At 42.1% G+C, this 21418-nt stretch overlaps 1 protein-coding gene across 1 annotated transcript; it reads left to right on the top strand.

The window, feature by feature from the left end:
* Positions 1-331: 331 nt before the first annotated feature.
* Positions 332-21223, top strand: PDE6B (phosphodiesterase 6B). Its single transcript, XM_041395936.1, has 22 exons — positions 332-894; positions 2802-2954; positions 3288-3377; positions 5680-5820; positions 6977-7051; positions 7144-7208; positions 8167-8233; positions 8403-8450; positions 8665-8814; positions 9853-9996; positions 10564-10629; positions 11149-11295; positions 12796-12903; positions 13711-13820; positions 14845-14932; positions 15488-15588; positions 16973-17080; positions 17788-17851; positions 18599-18673; positions 19582-19665; positions 19940-20096; positions 21165-21223. The coding sequence occupies exons 1-22, from the start codon at positions 484-486 to the stop codon at positions 21221-21223; spliced, it is 2511 nt and encodes an 836-aa protein (XP_041251870.1). The 5' UTR covers positions 332-483.
* Positions 21224-21418: the final 195 nt, after the last annotated feature.

Genomic DNA, 21418 nt, shown 5'->3' with positions numbered 1-21418 from the left:
GCAGAAATAATAAGATGGTCACCTTGTTAGCCAAGGATTAGGCCCAAGCAGTATATATTTAATTAGACTTTAAAGAGCTTATTTCAATGTTAGGAGATGCACTCCTTCCCTGTTGGTGCTGCCTCAACAGAATTGTTTCAGTAAGTGTTCTGTTTATCAAGAGACAGGATAGTGTTTTCAGACATTGTGAGCACTCAGTTTTTGTTTGCAGTTAGATTAAGAAGAGGAAAGTTGACCCAAAGCTCTTGTAGAGCTCATCTAATCTCTTTGATTGAGAAGATCTGTCCTCCCACAGACCCACCTTCAGCATTATAAAGGAATACATCTTCCTGATGACAAGCTCTCCTTGCGGGGATACCTCAAGCTTGGTTACACCAGAAGTGGCATCTTCTGTTACAAAAATTTAAGAGACACATGAGAAATTAGAGTGCTACTTGCACATCTTTGGGCTACCACTTACCCACAAGATTCAGGGCATTCACCATGAGCATTAGTGAAGACGACGTGGAGAAGTTTCTTGATGGCAACCCTGCTTTTGCCAAGCAGTACTTTGAGAAAAAACTAAAAACAGAGTCCTGGGACAACAATGAGAGTGAAATACTTTTTGAGTTGATCCAAGACATGCAAGAAAGCATCAACATGGAGAAAGTTGTTTTCAAGACCTTGAGAAGAATCAGGTCCCTTATTCATGCTGACCGCTGTAGTCTCTTCATGTACAGGCAGAGAAATGGCACTCCTGAGCTGGCAACAAGGCTTTTCAACATCCAAGAGGGAAGTACTCTGGAGGAATGCCTGGTCGCCCCAGACTGTGAGATTGTCTATCCACTGGACATAGGCATTGTGGGCCATGTTGCTCAGACCAAGAAAACCATGAACATCAAGGACGTCCGTGAGGTATGTGTGCTATTTATTTATTACCTGGGTAGAAGAGAGGCTCACAGGGGTCAAGAGGCAGCAGCAATCCACAGTGCTTGGTCAAAGCCCTCATGGTGTAGTAGCTGTGTACTGTAAACAAGTACCAAGTCAGAAAGTTCCTTCCAATTTCATTTATGGGGTGAGGTGAAACTAAGCACATTGATTACGCTAGGTCTTAATGCCTGCAAACAGTGCACTGCTATACCTTGCCTGTCTAATTAAAAAAAAAAAAAAAAGTCACATCTAGTCCAGCAGAAGAGAGTGAAGTAGTCAGATCTGCACTGAATGCACAGGGAATTTTACATGCAATTTTATATTCTATGAGTAAGTAGCAGAGAGAGAAATTCTTTACAGTGGGGGTTTTCCACGACAAAAGAACTTCGAAAATGTTTGCTGTGATGAAGATTTAGCTAAGGGCCTTTAGAAGAATCATTATCAAACAGAGGGAGTGGACCCCAGAGCAGGTAGGTTAACTGCAAGCTGTGTACAGGTGATCTTCATCAAAAGCAGCAAAAGACAATCTTAGACTAAAAAAACTCTTCCAGCAAAAATTTCAATCTACAATATCAGGAGGGACCTGAGGGATTTTAATGTTTTATGTTTATGCTTTCATGACAGTATTTATTCTCCATACTTCTGGTTCAATCATGTAAACCTGGATGGCAGGAATAACAATCTGCTTGTTCTAATCATAGGTATATGATTAATAAAATCCATGTGACCCAAAGATGGCATTTGGGATTACTCCATCTATTGTTTGCTAGTTACAAAGGAGCATCTGTTTATTCATTCGTTTGTTGCTCAGTGCAGGCATATCTCAACCCTTCAGCAAATCTTTCCTTGTCTTCCACAGAACACACTGAGACACTGTTTTGGTTCTGCAACCTGGGTTCTTTTTTGCTGGGCAAATTGTTGGTGTTGAGGGAAGCATCAGAATGTGACTTAAATTTTAAAGTTTTTTGGTTTCTGATGTTTCTCCAAATAGAGGGGAGGATTTCAGATCTGTGAGCCGAGTGCTGTGGTCCAATTCTGGTGCTCTTAGACATCGCTGTAATGCAATTCCTTTGAAGAAGACCCAGAAACTAAATGCTTGGTCTAGCCCATTTGGCAGAAAAGGGCAACAGTGGGGAAGGTATGGGGAGAAGATTCATTAGGGAGTGATCACTCTTTCTGGTACAGCCTTCTGAATATGATCAGATTTGTGTGGCTTTTTCTAACCCAAACAGAATAACTTAGAGATGACAATTTATTCACCTGAGCAGGGAGAATATCTTTGGTCAGCAGGGCCTTCCCTGCACTCCCTCATGGTAGGTATCAATAAGGCCCTGTGCAGGTGAAATCATTGGCCATCTGCTTTCCCTGGACTATTCTTTCTCCACTTTTTAAGAGAAACTAAGGGTAGATGCTGCAAGCTGACAACAAACTCCATGGTAAAAGTAGAAGAAAAACGTGTGTGAACATTGCCAGTGACTGCACTGGTTTATACCCTGTTCCTGTGCAGTGCTACCTGGCTCTACCCACTCTGCAGTGCTAGTAAGAAATCAGAGGAAAGGATGGAGGAGGTACCATGGGGAATGTCATTGATCTGAGAATAACCAGTGGAGAGCCCCCTTGTTCTGCGAGAGTTTGACATGTTAAAGCTTATGATTGGCAAGATCTTCACAGAATGTTAAAATCGTGCATGTTGCAGTTAAAAGCCACACCTTCTGCTCTTGATATTATCTTTATCATCTGTACATGGTCCAATTTTCTGCTAACTCATTTATTTTCCTCAGTAATTTTTAAGCAAAACTTTCTTTAGGCAGCTTACTTTAAGGGGCTGTGCTTGGACTTGGTTTCAAGACACATTGTGAAAAATGCTTATTTGTAAATTCTCTGTTAAACAGTGCTCCCAGTTCAGCCCATTTGTGGATGAACTCACCGACTACACTACAAAAAACATCCTTGCAACACCCATCTTGAATGGCAAAGACTTGGTTGCTGTCATTGTGGCTATAAATAAGCTGAATGGCCCACACTTCACCAGCTCTGATGAAACAGTAAGTGGTCAGTAGCTGAATTCCTATCAAAGGGCTTCATTTTTGTTGTGTAACAGAGATCCTTTTACCCTAGTGATGCCTGCTTTAGTGAAGTTCCATTGGTGTGAGTTTCTCTTAAGGGCACTCACACTCTCATAGAAGAGGCTTATAATGAGAATGTTTATCTCAGGTTTTTCAGGGAAGGTACAGTGGGATAAGCCTCATGTCATGGCAGTGCAAAGCAAAGCATTTATCCTGGGAAATTACCTTGATGCTTGTAGAGCAATGTTATGAAATACAGTACACATGAAGTTGCTACTGCATTCAATTCAATCTCACAATTTGCCTTTCCAGCTTTTCCTGAAGTATCTGAATTTTGCATCCTTGAACTTGAAAATTTATCACTTGAGTTATCTTCACAACTGTGAGACTCGAAGAGGGCAGGTAAGAGTGAAAATGCAGATTGGATTGGCTATCTCAAAATCAAATTAATACATTCTTCTGATTTAAAGCGTAAATCTGATCTTCTTCAGAGATTTGTCCATGAAGAGCAGAAATAAAGAGATGCCCTCAACTGCTTTCAGATACTGCTTATTTCCCAGAGTCCTTAATTACTCTCTCTTTCTTCTGCTATTGGCAAAACCACCAGACCTCATGCACTGGCACCAGTTTCAGCAGGACTGACCTCTAGGTGTTTTGTTGACTTGAGGCTGTGAAGCAGTCTTGGATCATTTCATCATTTCAGACAGCAGCACCAAGAGACTTTCTGAAACACTTAAGAATGTGGTATTTTTCCCCCATCTGCTCATTAAAAGTGCTACTGAATTTCCTCTTAGAGCCAGTAAAATTGTTGTCATATGAATGTTTTATTGGCCTCCATCAGTACAAAAACCCATATATTAGGGGTTTAGGATAGTCTGGATTGAAATTCTGGCACCATACTTTCCCATTAGTTGGGTTCCAGTAGCACTGTCAGATTTATTGGGATGGATGTGAATACTTGCAATCACTTTCTGCAGCAGGCAGTAATTGTCACTCAAGACAACATGGAATTTCATTTGTGCTTCATGGCAGCCATGCTCTATTCTCCAGTGGGACTGCCATGGAGAATAAATGCCTGTTTTAGTGAAATGGACACAGAATGAAAGTTTATTTTGGAGCTTTGGAAAGGCATTTATACTTTCTAATTAATTTATTATGCTTTGCCTAATTTTTTCATTTATCAAAAACATGAATGGTGGTCCAGTAATACCAGCAATGATGAATAGTCAACTAAAATAGGACTAGCAAAGGTTTTTTTCTGCTGAGAGCTTAGCAGTAGGACTAGCCATGGTAAGAAAGGGGCTACAAGGTGAAGTGGAGGTCCATAAATTGGAAGGCCTAATGCTTCTGGTCTGGGACTGGACCCAGAACTCCTGTGTTCAGGTATTACTGCTGTCTGAGCAGGTCCCACACAAAGGGAGGAAAGCAAGAAGGAGATGCCGGGCACACTGCTCTTGTTCCCAATAGCTCAGTTGTCAAACCCCTGACTAATACAGGTTTTTAAGCCGTGTCAAAGTTATTGTAGCTCATTGTGTTAGAATTTAAAGTACTGAAGTACAGAGTGAGCAAATTACATTCTCAAGAGTGGTCTAGGATTTTAATATTGCAAATCCCAACAGCAAAGACTGGGTGATAATGTGGGTAAAACAGCTTGTGCAAAGACAGGTCAGTCTGCTTGTGCTCAACACTGTGTAAAAGTCTTATTAGAAGACTATATAATAAACTTTACCAACTTCTTTACATCAGTCCTTAGGTATATTTCAGCTCTTTCTCTCAGTCCTTCTTACTGGGCTTGTGGCTTTCAGTACTTATTGCACACTGTAAGTGCCAAAAAGCTAAACTGCTGCTCGTGTTTATCTAATGGTTTGTATGATAACACCACTATCCTATTTGAGAGATGCTGACACTGAACAACTCAGACTTCATACAAGAGGCAGAGTTGTCCCAGTTTATGGATTACAAACAGAGACCAGTGCAGCTCAGAATTGCTCAAAAAACATCTGCTAGTGCCCAGCGAAGAGGTGAGATGCACTTTTTCTAGTAGTGGCCATGTAACAGTATTTCTAGTGCAAAGCACAGGTCCAGTCTGCTTCAAGTTGCAGCTTCAGTGCTTCAGAAGCATGGCTCCTCATGTGTCCTGGGCTCAGAAAGCCAGACACACACCTGGGATACAGGCACTCATGCATTAACTAAGATAAGCAAGAATGTAGATGATTTTCTAACCATTTCAGAGCAGTATTTGTGTAACCTCTGCTTTTATAAAAGAAAGAGCCTAATGGCAACAGCTTTCTTAAAGGTACATCTGTTGGATGCAGCAGATGGGGAAAAGTATAATAGGCTGATGCACACACGAAACAGCTGCTCAAACACTTTGAGGAAAGTGTGAACTCAGACATTTCAAATACCAGCCTCTGGAATTTGCAGTGCTTTTTGGTGTTAACTGGTTTTGGATACAACATTTTACTAATGGATATAAAATTTAAGTGGGGACAGCTCCTTGCTTGACACTACTACTTTTTTTGTGCTGTACTGGTAACATTTGACTCTTCCATAACACTGTGATCACCTGATTCTTTCTCCCTAGTAATTCCCAGTGAGAACAAGCGGTGTAGGTTTCCTGCACTTTTCAGGAACTGTAACCCAGCATTTGGGAAGTCCATCTCTCCAAGAAAGGCTGTGCTTACATTTTGATTTTATCCTGCAGGTGCTGTTGTGGTCAGCTAATAAGGTTTTTGAGGAACTGACGGACATTGAGAGGCAGTTCCACAAGGCTTTTTATACGGTGAGGGCATACCTGAACTGTGACCGATACTCAGTTGGTCTCCTGGACGTGACAAAGCAGAAGGTGAGTGTTCACATGTGCGCTGTGCATCTTTCTGCTTGCTGTTACCCACTGAGGGGCAATGCACGCAGATAAGATTTACTGAGGCAGTGAAAGCGCGAGCTAACATTCAGCCACTATTCCTACTTTACTTGGCATTTTTTAATGTGCAAAGATTAAGATAATGGGTTAATGAAATCAAAGGAAAGGGGAAGAGCTTATCACTGAAATGGGACTGTTGGAGGCTGGGAAGACAGAGGAGGGGAAGAGGTGTCTGTCTTTGGCAGTCCTGCTCATAGTCTGCAGCACAAACAAAACCTCACAAAGTCCGTGGGTATCAGAAGTATAGTGAGACACCTGTGGAACCATCAGCACACAAGGGTCTATTTATACACAATACACCCTTGCCTGGAATGACATGAGGTCTGGAGAAATCTGAGGTTTCAATATTAGCAAAGAAAAGACTTCGGCCATATCACAAAGTGACTTATGACCAAACAGCCACCTTCCTCAAGAATCACTCATGCTCACGATATCCAGGTATTTAGAAGAAATTTGGCTTCAAAATGAAAACAAGCTGACAGAATCAAAGTTACCTCTGATTTGGTCTGATGATTTGCACTTTTGGCAAATTTTATGTGGAGGTTACACAGCATCCTTGCCAGTGGAGCCCTCTTTGTTCCATGGCCAGGCTGACTGTCTTGTTGACAGAGCTCTTGCAGCATGTTTTCTTGTGAAGAGATATATTAAAAGATCATTAGTGTAAGCTAAAGACAATTTGATCAATATTATAATGTAGCATAAGAAAAAAGAGCAAAATAAATATTTCGCTTCTTCAATCTGGCAAGTAGTAGGTCAGGCAATTGTCACACTTTGGAAAATTAAGAAAACAAAAACATTTTCATAGCTGTTTGCTCTGAGTGCAGCCAGTGCTCACTGTTCACTGAATGAATCAACACTCTGTGTATAGGCAGTATATGGAAATATGCAGCCATACAAATGCACCTGACACATCCAATTTTGGATATCTGGGCATCATTCTGTTGCGTAGTATTGAATAGTTTTATTATTTCATGCCTTGTTTACACAACACCAAAACCAGCAAGGCAGTGGTTACATAGAGGCTTGAGACAGAATGCACTTTTCTACTCTAAACATATGTTTTTGATTTTAAAACCAGGAGTTTTTTGACCTGTGGCCAGTCCTGTTGGGAGAAGTACCTCCCTACTCAGGACCTCGAACCCCTGATGGCAGGGTACGTGAAAACAAGATTTCTTTAACTCTCTCCTCTCTAGATGGACTGCCTCACCACTCTTCTTTTAACACCACTCTTTTTTTCACTTGTAGGAAATAGTCTTTTACAAGGTCATTGATTACATATTACATGGAAAAGAAGACATTAAAGTCATCCCGTAAGTGCCCAGTCCCTGAATGCTAGGTACTGACACAGGGTGTAGCTAAAAACAAGGTTCCCCATGTCTTAAAGACATCCATGTGGAGAAATCTAAAGGACTGGTAGAGGACCAAGAGTCAGAATGTAAGTTGGTGCTTCAGCTCACATTTCTACAGGAAAGATTTTCTCAAGGGCACTGGGATTCTGACTTAGAAGTCCAAAATTCACTTCAACAAGTGATTCTTTTCGGATGGAGAACTGAGCTGCCTTGATTGCCTGCAGTTTTCTGCTATCCTTGCCAGGCAGAGCATCACTCTCCTCCATGTCTTCTCTGTGTCAGTAGCTGAGCCTCATCCAGGATGCTCTTTTGCTGAGGTTTCCTTGCTTTTCTCCACTCCTTCTATCACTGACCCCACCTTTAGGCTCTGGCCTTTTCTCCCATCCTGACACATTTGGACTCCCTCTTTCTAAGAACTGCCCTCTCTTCTGCCACTAAATTTTTCAGAGGAGCCTTGGGCAGGCTTAGGCAAATCTGACATAAGAGAGGTTTCTCCCAGTTCTGGTAACACTGCTTTACCCTAGAGTATGTGCTGCAAAAGAGGTCCCCGTTTCTTGGATACAGCAGTGTTCAAAGTTCAGGCTGGCAGGCATCCTCAGCCAGGAATCTCCTTTTATCTTTCTCTGTGTTGAAGGTCTGAGACATGGTCTTCACTTCTAGGAATGAATTTTTATAAAGTGTCTGCAAACCAATATTTTATCAGTTGTTTTGTTTTGAATCCTTGAAGGGAAAGTATTTACTTGTGTGGAAAATTTTTGCTTGTGCACATGGATCCTTTGAAAGTAACACAACCATTTATGGACTGGGGGTTCCAGGTCTAAACCTGGATTTTACAATCAGCTGAAAACACGTCAGCTCCATGATCTTTTTTCAGTAAATATATACCTTTAATTTCCCTTATACATTCTTCTTTCATTAGAAATCCTACCCCGGATCACTGGGCACTAGTTACTGGACTGCCAACCTATGTGGCTGAAAGTGGATTTGTAAGTACTTAACCTGAGATTCCTCAAGTCTTTCTGAGATGAATAATACTCAAGCTGCTTTCTCAGCTTGAGTATTATTCAATACTCAATAATACTCAGGCCTTTGTTTTGGAAGTTAAAATTCTCATTGCCCATCTTGTAATACCTTTTCTTCTGTGTGATCCCCTAGATTTGCAACATTATGAATGCTGCTGCAGATGAGATGTTTAACTTTCAGGTACTGTGAAAACTTCCAGTTCAATCAATGATTCAATTTTTTTTTTATTTTTATTTTTTTTTTCAGAAATGTAATATAGAGTCAATATTTTGTATAGAAATACTTATTTTGCCTGTAGTCTGAATGTAAAATTGGAGTGCTCATGTATTTACATGAGCATAATACATGAAATATATTAAGTTCATGATGTCTTTCTGCTTGCCGTTGCTTTAAGGAAGGTCCTCTAGATGAATCGGGATGGATTATCAAAAACGTTCTCTCCATGCCAATAGTGAATAAAAGGGAAGAAATTGTTGGTGTTGCCACATTTTATAACAGAAAAGATGGGAAACCGTTTGATGAACAGGATGAAACCCTCATGGAGGTATAGTTTCTTGCTGGAAGAAATTGATATAGTTGAAGAGGTCACTATTTTTCCTTGTACACCTGCAAAACATCCCGTGTGTTATGCAGCTAAGTGTGTATCTTTGTTGCTTAGAGAGGTGTTATACACCAGCTTGAACATTTTGAAAGCAACTGTTTGACATACTGGGGGAGTTTGGTATGAGAAACCCAACTATGTTCTTGTGATTTTTTTTTAGCATTCTTGGATTGTACTCCTAGCCATGAGCATCTACTCTGTGCCTACATAACCATTCTGACCTGTATTCACATACCTGCCAGCTGCCTCTTACTGGCTGTGCAACTCCCATGAAAAATGACACAGAAATTATCTCTGTAGCTAGGATAAAAAGGGAGGCCAGCTATTAAATCTACCAACAGTAGCTGTGATTAAAGATCTTGCTCCTTGGAAATGTTCCTATGATAGTTTCAATGAAATATAAATATTTAGCTCTTGGCACCTGTTATCAGTCAGGACTTTTCCTGAAACAGACTTTTCTTATCAAACAAAAAGACCATGGGGGGGGGGGGGGAAATCAGTTTGAATTGGCCACTGGACAGCAAATAAGTTGAAAGCAAGCTTCAACTTAGGAAGCTTGCTTTCAACATTCACTCAAGGATGTGAGTAAGTACATGTGGAAGGTGATGAGGCCCCCTTGCTCTCCTTTGATGTGAGAGCTTCTGATCTGCTGTCACCATTGTGACAGAAACGTTTCCACAGGTGTGAAGACACCTGCAGAAACACAGAAATAATTTTCTGTACTCTGAACGGGACAGAGGGTCCCTCAACCTCCACAGAATCAGCACTGTCAAGGCCTGGGCAGATTCAACAGCAGGGGAGCTGCTTTGCTGAGGAGCAAGCCACAGTTGGGAGCAAGGATGTGGTTGCTCATTGCTAGAATTTTGGACAAAGTTGAGCTTGTGTTTCTTTAAATATGTATCATACAGTGTCATATTTCTGTGTCTTTGAGGAGCAGATGTTATGGCTATTTCTCTGTTTCCTTCTCTTTCCCTTACCAAGTCCTTGACACAGTTCCTGGGTTGGTCTGTACTCAACACAGACACATATGATAAGATGAACAAGTTGGAGAACCGTAAGGACATTGCTCAGGACATGGTGCTGTACCACGTGAAATGTGACAAGGATGAAATCCAGGAAATTCTGGTAATGCCTCGTAATGTGGAGCACACACCCAAATGTACTGGCCTGGCCCACGACTTATATAGCACAGACAGAGATCTCCCATTTCACAGAGATGCTTCCAGCCACCATGACGTGGCAGCAGCACCTGGGCCCTAGTAGCTGCACAGGGGCAGAACGAGTCTTTCTTTTGGTTCTGTGGTCTGCCCTCCACCTTGGCACTCTGCACCACTATGTTCTTTCTAACTTCCTCAACAAAGCCAGCCTTGGAGATGCTACTCAGAGCAGGGCTGTAGGAACAGAAAATTATTTATTCCTCAAAACCTCCTTTGTGCTGAGGATGTGAAGTTAGAGGACCCAGCTGCAACACTGGCTCTAGGGGGACATCTGCAAGTGAGGGAAACACAAAACAAAATCAAGGAGGGAGAGAACACTACCAGGAAAAATGTGTTCAAAGACAAGAGATTGAAGTAAGGAGCAGGAAAGAAGCACAATTTGCACATGACAGCTACCCTAGATTGCCCCAAAGCCTCCCAGTGAAAAGTCCAGGGGGGTTCAGTTGTCTCCTTAACACACCCATGCTTTTTGCAGCCAACACGAGAAAAGTTGGGGAAGGAGCCAAGTGAGTGTGATGAAGAGGAGCTGGCAAGCATTCTGGTAAGAACAATGCACTGCCAGAAAGAACAGCCCTGGCAAACAAATAGATGCATAGATGTAGGGAAGAGTTCCCAGTGTTGGCATGCTGTTACCTGACAAAGGGTGAAGGCAAAGCATACCCTGTCCTCCTTTTCTGCCTGAGTTTGAGATTATCATTAGTATGCGTCAGCATGTGCCTTCCACAGCTCCTGGGGAGTCCCTGCTCTCTGCCTCTTTATCTCAAGGGCTTCAAAGTCCATCTGGAAACACGTCAGCCACCCTGGCTTGTTTTTCAGAGTAATTAAGGAGGGCTGTAAATCTTCCCCCATCAAATGCTTAAGAGGAAACAAACATTATTTCCTGCACAAAACTGCCCTCCCCCTTCCTCCACTAATGGGGTTGTCACGAAAAGCTTCATTTCAGTCTATTTATGTGCTATATTCCAAAAGAAAAGCAGCATCAGAGTGATATATCTTTATTCAGCAAAGCTTAAGAATGACATAAGCAGCACAGCAATAAACCAGCCCACCTGTCTTACAGAAAGAAGAGCTCCCGGGGCCCACTAAGTTCGAAATCTATGAGTTCAGGTTCTCCGACTTTGACTGCACTGAGCTAGAGCTGGTGAAGTGTGGCATTCAGATGTACTACGAGCTTGGCGTGGTGAAAAAGTTCCAGATCCCACAGGAGGTATGAGCTGGCAAAAGCTAGGGTCTCCTGCCTTGGATGTACAGCAGGCTCGCCCATGCTGCAGCTGGCACGGAGGTGCCCGTCCCTGCCCAGCAGAGCCCACAGAACAGCCACAGGGCCGGAATCACGGGGATCGTGTCGTGTGTCCTGAGCCCCTCACCCCGCCGAGGGCAGGGAACAGTCTCTCATGTGGGACTGAGCATGACTTCTGCTCTCTTCTGCTCCTCGCAGATGTGGGTTTGCCGTGAGGTCTGTGCGGAGGGGCGGCGGGCTCTGCACAAGGCGGCTTGCGCGGCCTGTGTCCTCCGCCGACCACAGCCGCAGCGGGAAAACCGGGAGCGCCTGCCTGCTTCCTTTGCTAGAGCCTGTAACCTGCAGCTTTCAGCCAAGACATGCTGAAACACACTCTGAGAGCAAGCCCCTTTGTTTCTCATCCGCATGCAAACATGGATGTGCCTTCGTTTGGCGCAGCTGGCACCAACCTGAGGGCAGGAATGGTGTGACCCTGTGGGAACGAGGACCCCATAAGCCCAGACTTGCGAACTCACGACTTTTGCAGCTCAAAACCTTGCAGGAATTGTGAAAGTGGCATTCCAGCAGCTCTGCTGCTCCCGAAGGCATTTCTCCGCACATCATGTGGAATCTATTTCCATCTAGTGGGATCTGGGGGTAACTGCAGGAAGAGTTTTCACCCTGGAAAGGCACGATGGCAATCAGGAGGGAAGTAAATGGGAATTACCTCTGTGCTTCTTCCACGCAAAATGTCAGTGTCAAAAATATTAAATATATCTGCTCCGGAACAACTTACCCCTGGAGAAGGTGTGAATAGCAGTGATTCTTATAATTGAGATTTTAAGAAATGATTAATAGAAAATTAATAAATAATTAATAGATAATTGGCTCTTTAATGAGAAAACTGCATAGCTACAAGAGAAGTAGACATAGCTACATGGAGAAGTAGACTGCAGAGGAAAAAACAGTTTTCTATTTAATGCCCTATATTGTAGTCCTTTAGGTGATATAAATGTCATTCTCCTCTACATCTATGGATCCATATCTCTTGAAGAGAGACATGAGTATTAATAAATCACAAGGGACAAATCTTATAAGTGATAACCTAGATAAACAGAAAAAAACCAATAAATTCACAAACAGTAAGATGAAAGTGCTTTTCCTCCAGGCTGTGCTGATTCTTGTTTACCCCAGAGGCACCTCTGTGATTTTATATTTTTACAAAAAAAAAAAAAAAAAGAGAGAGAGAGAGAGAGAAATATTAGAACACAGCTATATTTTAATGTCTACTTTTTGCTCTCTACTAGGCTTTGCTCTATCAGCATTGTCAGGGTAGCCTGATGATATTACACCTTCTGATCCCTTTCTGGGCCTACCTCTGCAGAGCTGGTTTGAACCTCATCTGTGATTTCTGTAAATGACCCTTATTGCAAGATGAACAGGCAGCAGCTTCCTCACCCACACTAACATCCTCTTCCCCACTGGCAGGTTCTGGTGAGGTTTGTGTACTCTGTCAGCAAAGGCTACCGGAAGATAACTTACCACAACTGGCGTCACGGCTTCAATGTCGCACAGACCATGTTCACGCTCCTGATGGTAAGGCAGCACCACCCTGCATAATTCTGTAGCACAGCTTTATTTACAGCAGGTCTTCTGTCACACCTGTCACACCAGGGCTCCCTTTGAACCCTGGTGCAGGAAAAAGTTTTGTCACTCCTGGCAGAGATCCTGCTAAATGAGGTCTCAATTTGCCTGAAGTGACAGTCACTGCAATGTACATGAAGGAAGCTTTGGTCAATATTGGCCGATGAACTGGAGAGCTTAAATTCTCATGGACATGGATGTGCTTAGTGTTGAATAGATTCCAGATTAAATCCTTCTGCAGGGTAGAGGAGAGAGACTACAGGACTTTCACTCTTCCAGTCGATTCTGACAGTAAGAGCCAGACTGAGGTCAGCTGGCCAGGATGGACACAAACTCATGCTTTCCATTTCCATCCAGAACAGACACAGGTGTGGACAATCTGTTGGATGATTCAGCTTGACAACCACATGGCCCAGAAAGACGCAGAGCCTTTTCACAGAGCACTTTGTGTCCAGTCACTGGGAAGGGTGCTTATGAAAGCCTGGGTGAATCCTGGGCCATGGCTTCTGTAGCAGTGGGTAGCCAACCCTGCACATGTGCATCAAACACATAAACACTACAGATGCCTGGGTCTGAAACATTTTGTTTCCAGCTGATTCCTTGTTTTAACCTAAGTCAGCTGTGCACTGTGTTCCAGTTCACAGATATTTTCAGTTCTCCTGGACTGTCCCAGGACATCCCCAGCACAGAGCAGTCATCGCTCAGTACCTTTTCCTGTCGGAGATGTTAACATATGGAATATGAATTCTCTCCCTCCAGACTGGCAAACTGAAGCGTTACTACACCGACCTCGAAGCCCTTGCAATGGTAACTGCAGCTCTGTGCCACGATATTGATCACAGGGGAACCAACAACCTCTACCAAATGAAGTAAGTGTTCTCTTACCACTTCAAACCATTTTCTGTTGCTCCTGCTTGGAGTGGAATCAGGCTGTGATCACAACAAACTCCAATACAGCTCTGTTTTAACACACAGGGGTGACAATCTTCTTTTACAAGTTGCTGTGCTTTTCAGCTTGCTGCAGTGTTTGGCCAGTGGGGACAATTTGCTGTGCTCTCTGAGGCTTTCTTTACCTCCTAGCAAACCTCCCTTAGTTAAAGCAGAACTCTACATTACCATTACAGTGTGGAACAGGTGCAGAGCAGGCACTTAGTATCCTGAGCATTACAGGAGACTTAGGATGCCAACAGAAGCATCTTGGATATAAGATATACTTTTTGCTGTATCCATAGAGAAAGCACCATGCTTGGCATTGCCCTCACCACCTACAGAAACAAAGCACCTATGAGAATGTTGCTCTCAGTAGGCAGTCATTAGCTGCAGATAAACAATTGCACAATTTCACTGCCTAGTCAAGGCTCTGTTGCTCACTTAAAGTAGTCAGATCAGCTCTTCTTGCTGCCTATATCTTCTTATATATCCTGGAGCTTTGGAAAAATATTAAATAAAGTTGGTTTGGGTTATGATAGAAGAGGGCGTTGCTTTTCAGTAAGGTGCCCAAGGATTCCATGTGTCCTTGCTTTTTAGAAGGTGTTCGAGGATCGCAGGTTTTTCTGTTCCTATTACCAGATGTAATATGTAATATGTAATATGTAGTTATTCAGGAATTAAATGCTTGCTAAGTTTGAGTAATTTCACTGCAGTCATAAACAATATTTGAAGTGAAATTTGTAGTTGGAAGACTATTTTTCATAGTGTCTAAAGAGTTATAAGCAATGTTACAAGAGTCTTTTATTAGACTGAAGTCGTTACTTATTAAAAAGTTCTACTCACAAGCCTTTTTTAAAAAAATGGAACTTACATGTGTGACAAAAATGAAATACAAAATTAGACACTTCTTTTTATTTTTTAAGTTCTGTACTAATGTCTTCAATTTCTCCTTTATACAAACAGATCTCAAAATCCTTTAGCTAAACTTCATGGATCCTCTATTTTAGAGAGACATCACCTGGAATTCGGAAAATTCTTGCTCTCTGAGGAGGTTAGTAATGAACTGCAGTACACAGGCATGAATAATTTCCTTTTAGGGAAGTTTTTGATTAACAACAGAATTGTCAGCACAAGACCTTTCTCTGGCTTGGATGCCAAGAAACTACAGCTGCCTCATTTCCAAAGGACTCTATGCTCACCCAGGACCAAAGCACATAGGCTTCCTAAATGCATGTCTTGGTTTCTTCAGAAGCCACATTTTTATCCCCATGGGAATATGTTAAATACAGTGTTGCTCTCCTGTAGCCCCTCTGATAGGGCCAAAACTGAAATATTCCCCCAGCTAACTTTTAATTTCAGGCAAATTTGCATTGGAGTCAGGGGATGGGGTTTGGGTAGGCACTGTGTAACAACCTTCCCCTGTTCAGTGCATTAAAGGGGAAACAGCACTACATGTGGTGTGTGGGCTCACACCCCTTGCATGTGAGAGGAGCAAGCTGAACTATTGAAAGAAAAAAACATGAACACATTTGGGAAAGGGAGGTGGCCAGGAACTCATAACAACATAGAGCTTGGATTTTTCAGTGCCCTGTCCTTTGTTTTTCAGTCACTGAATATATGTCAGAACCTCAACCGCAGGCAGCATGAGCATGTGATTCACCTGATGGAAATTGCCATTATAGCAACAGACCTGGCGCTCTACTTCAAGTAAGTCAGTCACACACACTGTGTGGGAAAGGCAGACAGCAGCTGGCACTTTACAAAGGCCAGATGTGATGCTTTACTCTGAAAGCCCCCACCAGTGCAGCAGTTCTCTTCACAGACACTGGCTCTGGGAGGCTGCCTTTAATACTCATCTCAGACCTGGAGGGAGAACTTAAATAATTAAAAATAATTTTGAACTTCTACTCAATTAAGTAATATACATGACTTTTTAACCCTCTATTGCCAACAAAGCAGGGCTATGTGATCCCCTATGGGAAGAAATGCCAGGATTTGGTTTGGTTTTATTTACCAAGCGTTTCAGATCTGAAAATACTCATAAATGGCAAATGGACTGGCCAGGATAATACTAACTTCTCTGTGAGAGCAGAATGACACAAGTAACAAGTAGATGAATGTCCAGCTCATAGTCTATTCCACACACAAGGGCCAAACAAGCCAAAATCTCGGAGCAGTGCCTACTTTCTGGGACATGAGGCTGAAAGTCAATGACATATAACTTCCTAATTAGCAAGGAGCTTTCAAAATGTGCTTTCAAAATACTGTGTCAAGACCAGAGACTGCTTCTGCATTTTGCACTGCAGTATAATTACACAAAATTTAAACAGTCCAAAAAGAGGAATTTGAAGGAGATTGGAATACCCAGAACACTTACTCTGGAGATACAATATCTATATGGCACCATCTATTTATGTGCCACCACTTCCTCACCAGTTGGGAACAAACTGGTCCTTGCCCTCCTTGGTCCATGAACTGCAAGCAAAGGCTTTGCTGAGCTAAGACACAGGATTATTGATGGTAGAACACATACACAAGTCACTCTGTGGTATGGCCTAACTCTTTTCTCTGCTAATATTGAAACCTCAGACTTCTCCAGATCTCATGCCACGCCAGACAAGGGTGTTTTGTGTATAGACCATTCATCAGAATTTCCTATATACATTTAGATTATATGAATAAGGTTAACAATGACTGACTAAGTATATAAAGCCAGGTAGCTTTAAAAATACTCCAGGTAGCTCTAGATTTCTGCAGTTTGCTTAACATTTAAGAAAAAAGATTTCTTGTACTGCAAACAAAGGTGTAAGCATTTCTCAGCTGACATAACTTACAAAGACCTGCTCATACCTCATCACTATATGCATTTTAAAGGCATTTACAATAGTTAAGGGAGTAGATGATGATGCTTGGTTTTGTTGGGACATAAGTGTCAGGGAATCCTTCTGTCAGAGTTATCAATAGTAGGATAAGCTCCCTGTTTTTGATATATTTGTATCCTTGTTTCATAGATTTTCATAGATTTGTTTTTGGGGTTTTTTTTCGTTTGGTGGTTTGTTTTTTTTTTTATCCTTCCTCCCCACCCCCAAAGAAAGCGAACAATGTTTCAAAAGATCGTTGATGAGTCTAAGACCTATGACAGTGTGACTGCCTGGACTGAGTATCTGTCTCTGGAGACAACAAAGAAAGAAGTTGTCATGTGAGTAATTGGTTCTGGGGAAAGGTTAGTGATGTGGACACCTGGTGAGAGCTCCAGGACATGCTTTGTGCTGCAAAGTCAGTATGTGATACATTACTGGCTACTCAGATTTGATCTTCTGGAGAAGCAGGGGAAAAAAAACCCAAAAAACAGGGGAAAAAAAAAAGTTTAAAGTACTTCCTCATCCAAATAAGTGTCCTGTTGGTCAGATACTCCCAAGAAGATGCAGGATCCCTTCTGGTTATATACTCCTACCAGATCACCCTGTAGGCCACAAACAGGGGCATTCAGTGCATTAGCTGTTCTTCCCAGTGGCAAATAACCTGAGGCGCACGATGCTGCTGCTGTGACCAGACAGAAACTTGGCGGGATGCCCTGTGCTGGTGATGAAGTGCTCTCACCACCTCGCTGCAGACTGCACTGCTACACACCGTGGGGGAGGCAAAGGTGTTACTCCAAAGTCAAGGAGTTCAGCCCAGCAATCACTAAAGCAGCAAACATCAGACCAGAAGCAAGTAGCTCCCCACCATAATTCCATTTTAATCAAGAGAACAGTCTTTGATGAGTGTCCCAGTCAGAACCAAGGCTGTTACAGCAACATGTCTCTCAGTTCAGAAGGGGCCATGGGATAACTGATACAGTACTGGGGTATGAGGGTCCTGAGCCTGAAAAAATAGGGAATAAATTAATTTCTGTCCTGTTTTTAGGGCCATGATGATGACTGCCTGTGACTTGTCAGCTATCACAAAGCCTTGGGAAGTCCAGAGTAAGGTAAGGTGCTTGATATCCTGATGGATTTCTGTAGCATACACTTCAAAATAATGCAATTTCTAAGCTGCCTAGAAGCTAAATCAAAATCTCCTAACAAAATTACCAAAAGGAATAGCTGTGGATTTGATTTATTAACCAGTCTTTCAGAATGTAGTTGTGAGTTCTGTTCAAAATTCATGTTTACAAAAAAACCCAAAAAAACAAGACAAACCCCCCAGTTACATAGATTTTTAGGTCACAGTGAGTTTTTTTTTACATGTGACATACACATTGGCTTTATTATAGCAATACCTACCTGCAGTTTGCTCAGTTGTTTAATTTCCTTTAGGAGTTAATTCCTGAACTGTACTTGAGCAATTGCTAAATAATAAACACTAGAATTTGAAGGAGGGTAAAGGAAATAAAACCTATCTTCCTGGTCAGAATGTAGAAAGGACAACACAAAAAAAAAAAATAGACACCCACAAGGTGACCAGTAGGCAAATCCTCAAGGGGAATACATTGGAAATATTTCTCAATAGATGAGCAGTGGCCCAATGAGATTCAGTGCAACAACTGTTGAGCTGTCACTAGACAGGTGAAATCCTATTGTCACAGCTGCCCCTCCCAGGAGAAAAAGTGAGGCTATGATTGGACGAGAAGAAACAGAAGGATAAGAAGTGAGACTTGATTCAGAATGGAGAGATGAAGTGAATCAAGTTATGGGGCTGAAGTTGGTGCTAACTTTTTCTCTCTGTGTCAATGTAGGTAGCTCTCCTGGTAGCAGCTGAGTTCTGGGAGCAAGGAGATTTGGAAATAAGCGTCCTTCAGCAACAGCCCATTGTAAGTATGATGTGAGAACCAGGCAGTTCAGCTCAGACAGCAAGTCTCAGCAGAGACTTACAACAAGCCGTGCTGCCCTGAGTGCTGCCCTGATTCTGCCTGGAATCACAGTGCTTGCCAAAATCCTTTAGAAAACTATGTTCTGAGCATCCCTGAAAGTGACAAGTGACTCTTGTCCAGCTGTCCATACAGTTAGATGGGTTCAGTGGCTGTGAACCATCAAGGGGTGATTCACCCTGGAGATTTTGTGTAGATCCCTTACAGAAAAAAATTAAAAACTAAATAGATAAGTCACAGAAGAAATAAGAGGTTTTAATAAAGAGAAAAACTGCAAACACAGACTTCATAGAGTCATAGAATTCTTGGTAAATGGAAGGGCATTTCTAACATTGTTTTTAATATATGAATTTGACATTGAAAGAGGCAGGAGTCATTCCTTTAAGTGTCCTCCACCTGTGTGGTTTGGGGATTTTTAAAGTAGACTTTCATGCACCCCCTCTACCCACAGTGGCATCACAAATTATATAGTAATCAACAAGATCTTGTAAAAATATGATTTATTCTTCAGTCATATTTTAGACAATTTAAAACCTCTTCAACACTTTATATTCTGGTATCTGTTTGAGAGGCACAAGGGAAAAACTTGTTCTCCCCACCCACGGACACTTGAAATGCAGTCTAAAATTTCTGCTAATATGACAGTGGAAATGAGCTCTCTTCACTCCTCTGCAGCTGAGGAAGAGGGCTGTGATGGACAGTCTTTAGGACAGCATAACAGAACATAACAGAACTGCCAGGCTCTGTTTTGGGGAGAACAGAACAGCAAGGCAGTTTTGGGGAGAAAAATAGAGGAGTGTTTTTCAATTAAGTGTTCTCATAAATCATGGTGAATTTGTGTCCTGCCACAGCCGATGATGGACCGAAGGAAAGCTGCTGAGCTTCCAAAGCTTCAAGTGGGCTTCATTGACTTTGTGTGCACATTTGTCTATAAGGTAAGCAAAGTGCACCCTTACACACCCCACCCTTATCAACAGGGGCTCAAATCCCCGCCGACTGAGTCCTGGTGCAGCAGCACCCCTCTTGGGGAGAAGGACAGGTAAAAAAGTGAAAATCTGCCCTTTTCATTGCAACAAACTGCCTATTTCTGCCATTGATGCTTTCTGCAAAGCATTAGCTTTGGATGTGAGGTGTCAGGGTCTGTCCTGGGGTATGATGGACAAACATTCCTTCTGCACTGCATTGCACTGAGAGGTGTGTTTTCATTAGGAGTTTTCCCGTTTCCATGAGGAAATTCAGCCCATGCTTGATGGGCTGCTGAACAACAGAAATGAGTGGAAGACCCGTGCTAATGAGTATGATGCAAAAATTAAAGCACTGGAGGAAGAGAAGAAAAAAGAGGAAGAGAGAATGGCTGCAAAAAGAGGTCAGAAAAAGTAATTAGCTTTTCATTCCTAACTCAAAAACTTAGTGCTTATGAACGCTCTCACAGGTTACAGCAAGCTCTGCTGACACAGCAGAGTAAGATTGGCTCTACTGGCAAGGCTGAAGGCACCTTGCCTTAAACCTGACACCATGACAGGTTGTCAAGAAGGCCACCAGCTTAAAATCCCAAACACTATTATCTGAGAAACTAGTGAGAATGCATTCAGCACAAATTCCCATGGAGCTGGGGAAAGCAGAATATCATGTGCTGTCCCGGGAAAACAGCAGGTAAACATCCCTTTGGCTGATCTGCTGTCCCATAGGTCCTGAAGCAGAAGCTAAGGAAAGTTAAAACAAGGTCCTAAAGTCCTAGAAGAACATTTAAGAAATAATGGTTCATCTCATTTCTAGCCCAGATTAGGTACTCTTAGAAGCAAGCAGTACTGGCAGTACCCAGTAGCAATTTATTTTGGTTGAACGTAATTGTTCAGTACTGAAAACTATCAGTGGTAATGGGTACTGGTTGAAAGTTTTTCTGATAGCCTGAGGATTTGTTTGACTCTTAAAAGGGCAGAAGCAGAAGGTTCTCCTGGCCTATCCCAAACAGTCTGATCAAATACCTGCCACAACTGGGTGCCTTCACAGAGACTGTGAAGAGAGACACTCTTATTTTGTTCTAAACTGGACCAAAATTCCAACAGCCCATGGTGTGGACATTACTCAAATGACACAGTTTAGAAATTATTAGAGTTGTCTAGATGTTTTATCTCAGTTTGATGCACAGTAGTTAACTTAAAAGTAAGTGTTTTAACTATGATCTAGAAAATCTCTGAAGAATTATTTACTGAATAAATAATTGATATTCAAGCAAGGAAAATCTCCACTAACTCTAGAAGAGTCCAAGCCGCCTTACATGTACAATTACTTTGCACAGCAGACAGCTCCATATAAGGTGCTATAGGTATGACGTGAGCTGATCGTTGGATAGAAGTTCTAAAAACCTCCTGTGATGACTGAGAAGGAAATTTACGACTGTGTGTCTAATTCTATGTTTCTTTTTATATGACAGGTGAAATAACCTGTAATGGAGGAACAGCTCCAGCTTCCAAAACCTGTAGCATACTTTAGACATATTTTCACTGAAATATATGCCATACAAAATGAGAACACCCGTATAAAAACAACAACAAAAACAAAGAAAAAACCACCACCACCACCAACAACCAAATCAAACCAAAACGCAAAAAAATAAACCAAAAATACCCAAAACCAAACCAAACCAAACCAAACCGAAACAAAAACAAAACCAAAAACAAACACCAA

Source organism: Onychostruthus taczanowskii, unplaced genomic scaffold (assembly GCF_017590055.1).
Source record: "Onychostruthus taczanowskii isolate IOZ18803 unplaced genomic scaffold, ASM1759005v1 scaffold121, whole genome shotgun sequence".
Classification (NCBI taxonomy): domain Eukaryota; kingdom Metazoa; phylum Chordata; class Aves; order Passeriformes; family Passeridae; genus Onychostruthus; species Onychostruthus taczanowskii.
Note: the sequence above shows the minus strand (reverse complement) of the source record. Positions and strands in the feature narration are given on the sequence as shown.

Coding starts and splice junctions, on each gene's coding strand:
- PDE6B (XM_041395936.1), top strand. CDS start 484: ATGAGCATTAGTGAAGACGACGTGGAGAAGTTTCTTGATGGCAACCCT. Junction 895..2,801: donor ACATCAAGGACGTCCGTGAG/GTATGTGTGCTA, acceptor TCTGTTAAACAG/TGCTCCCAGTTCAGCCCATT. Junction 3,378..5,679: donor GTGAGACTCGAAGAGGGCAG/GTAAGAGTGAAA, acceptor TTTATCCTGCAG/GTGCTGTTGTGGTCAGCTAA.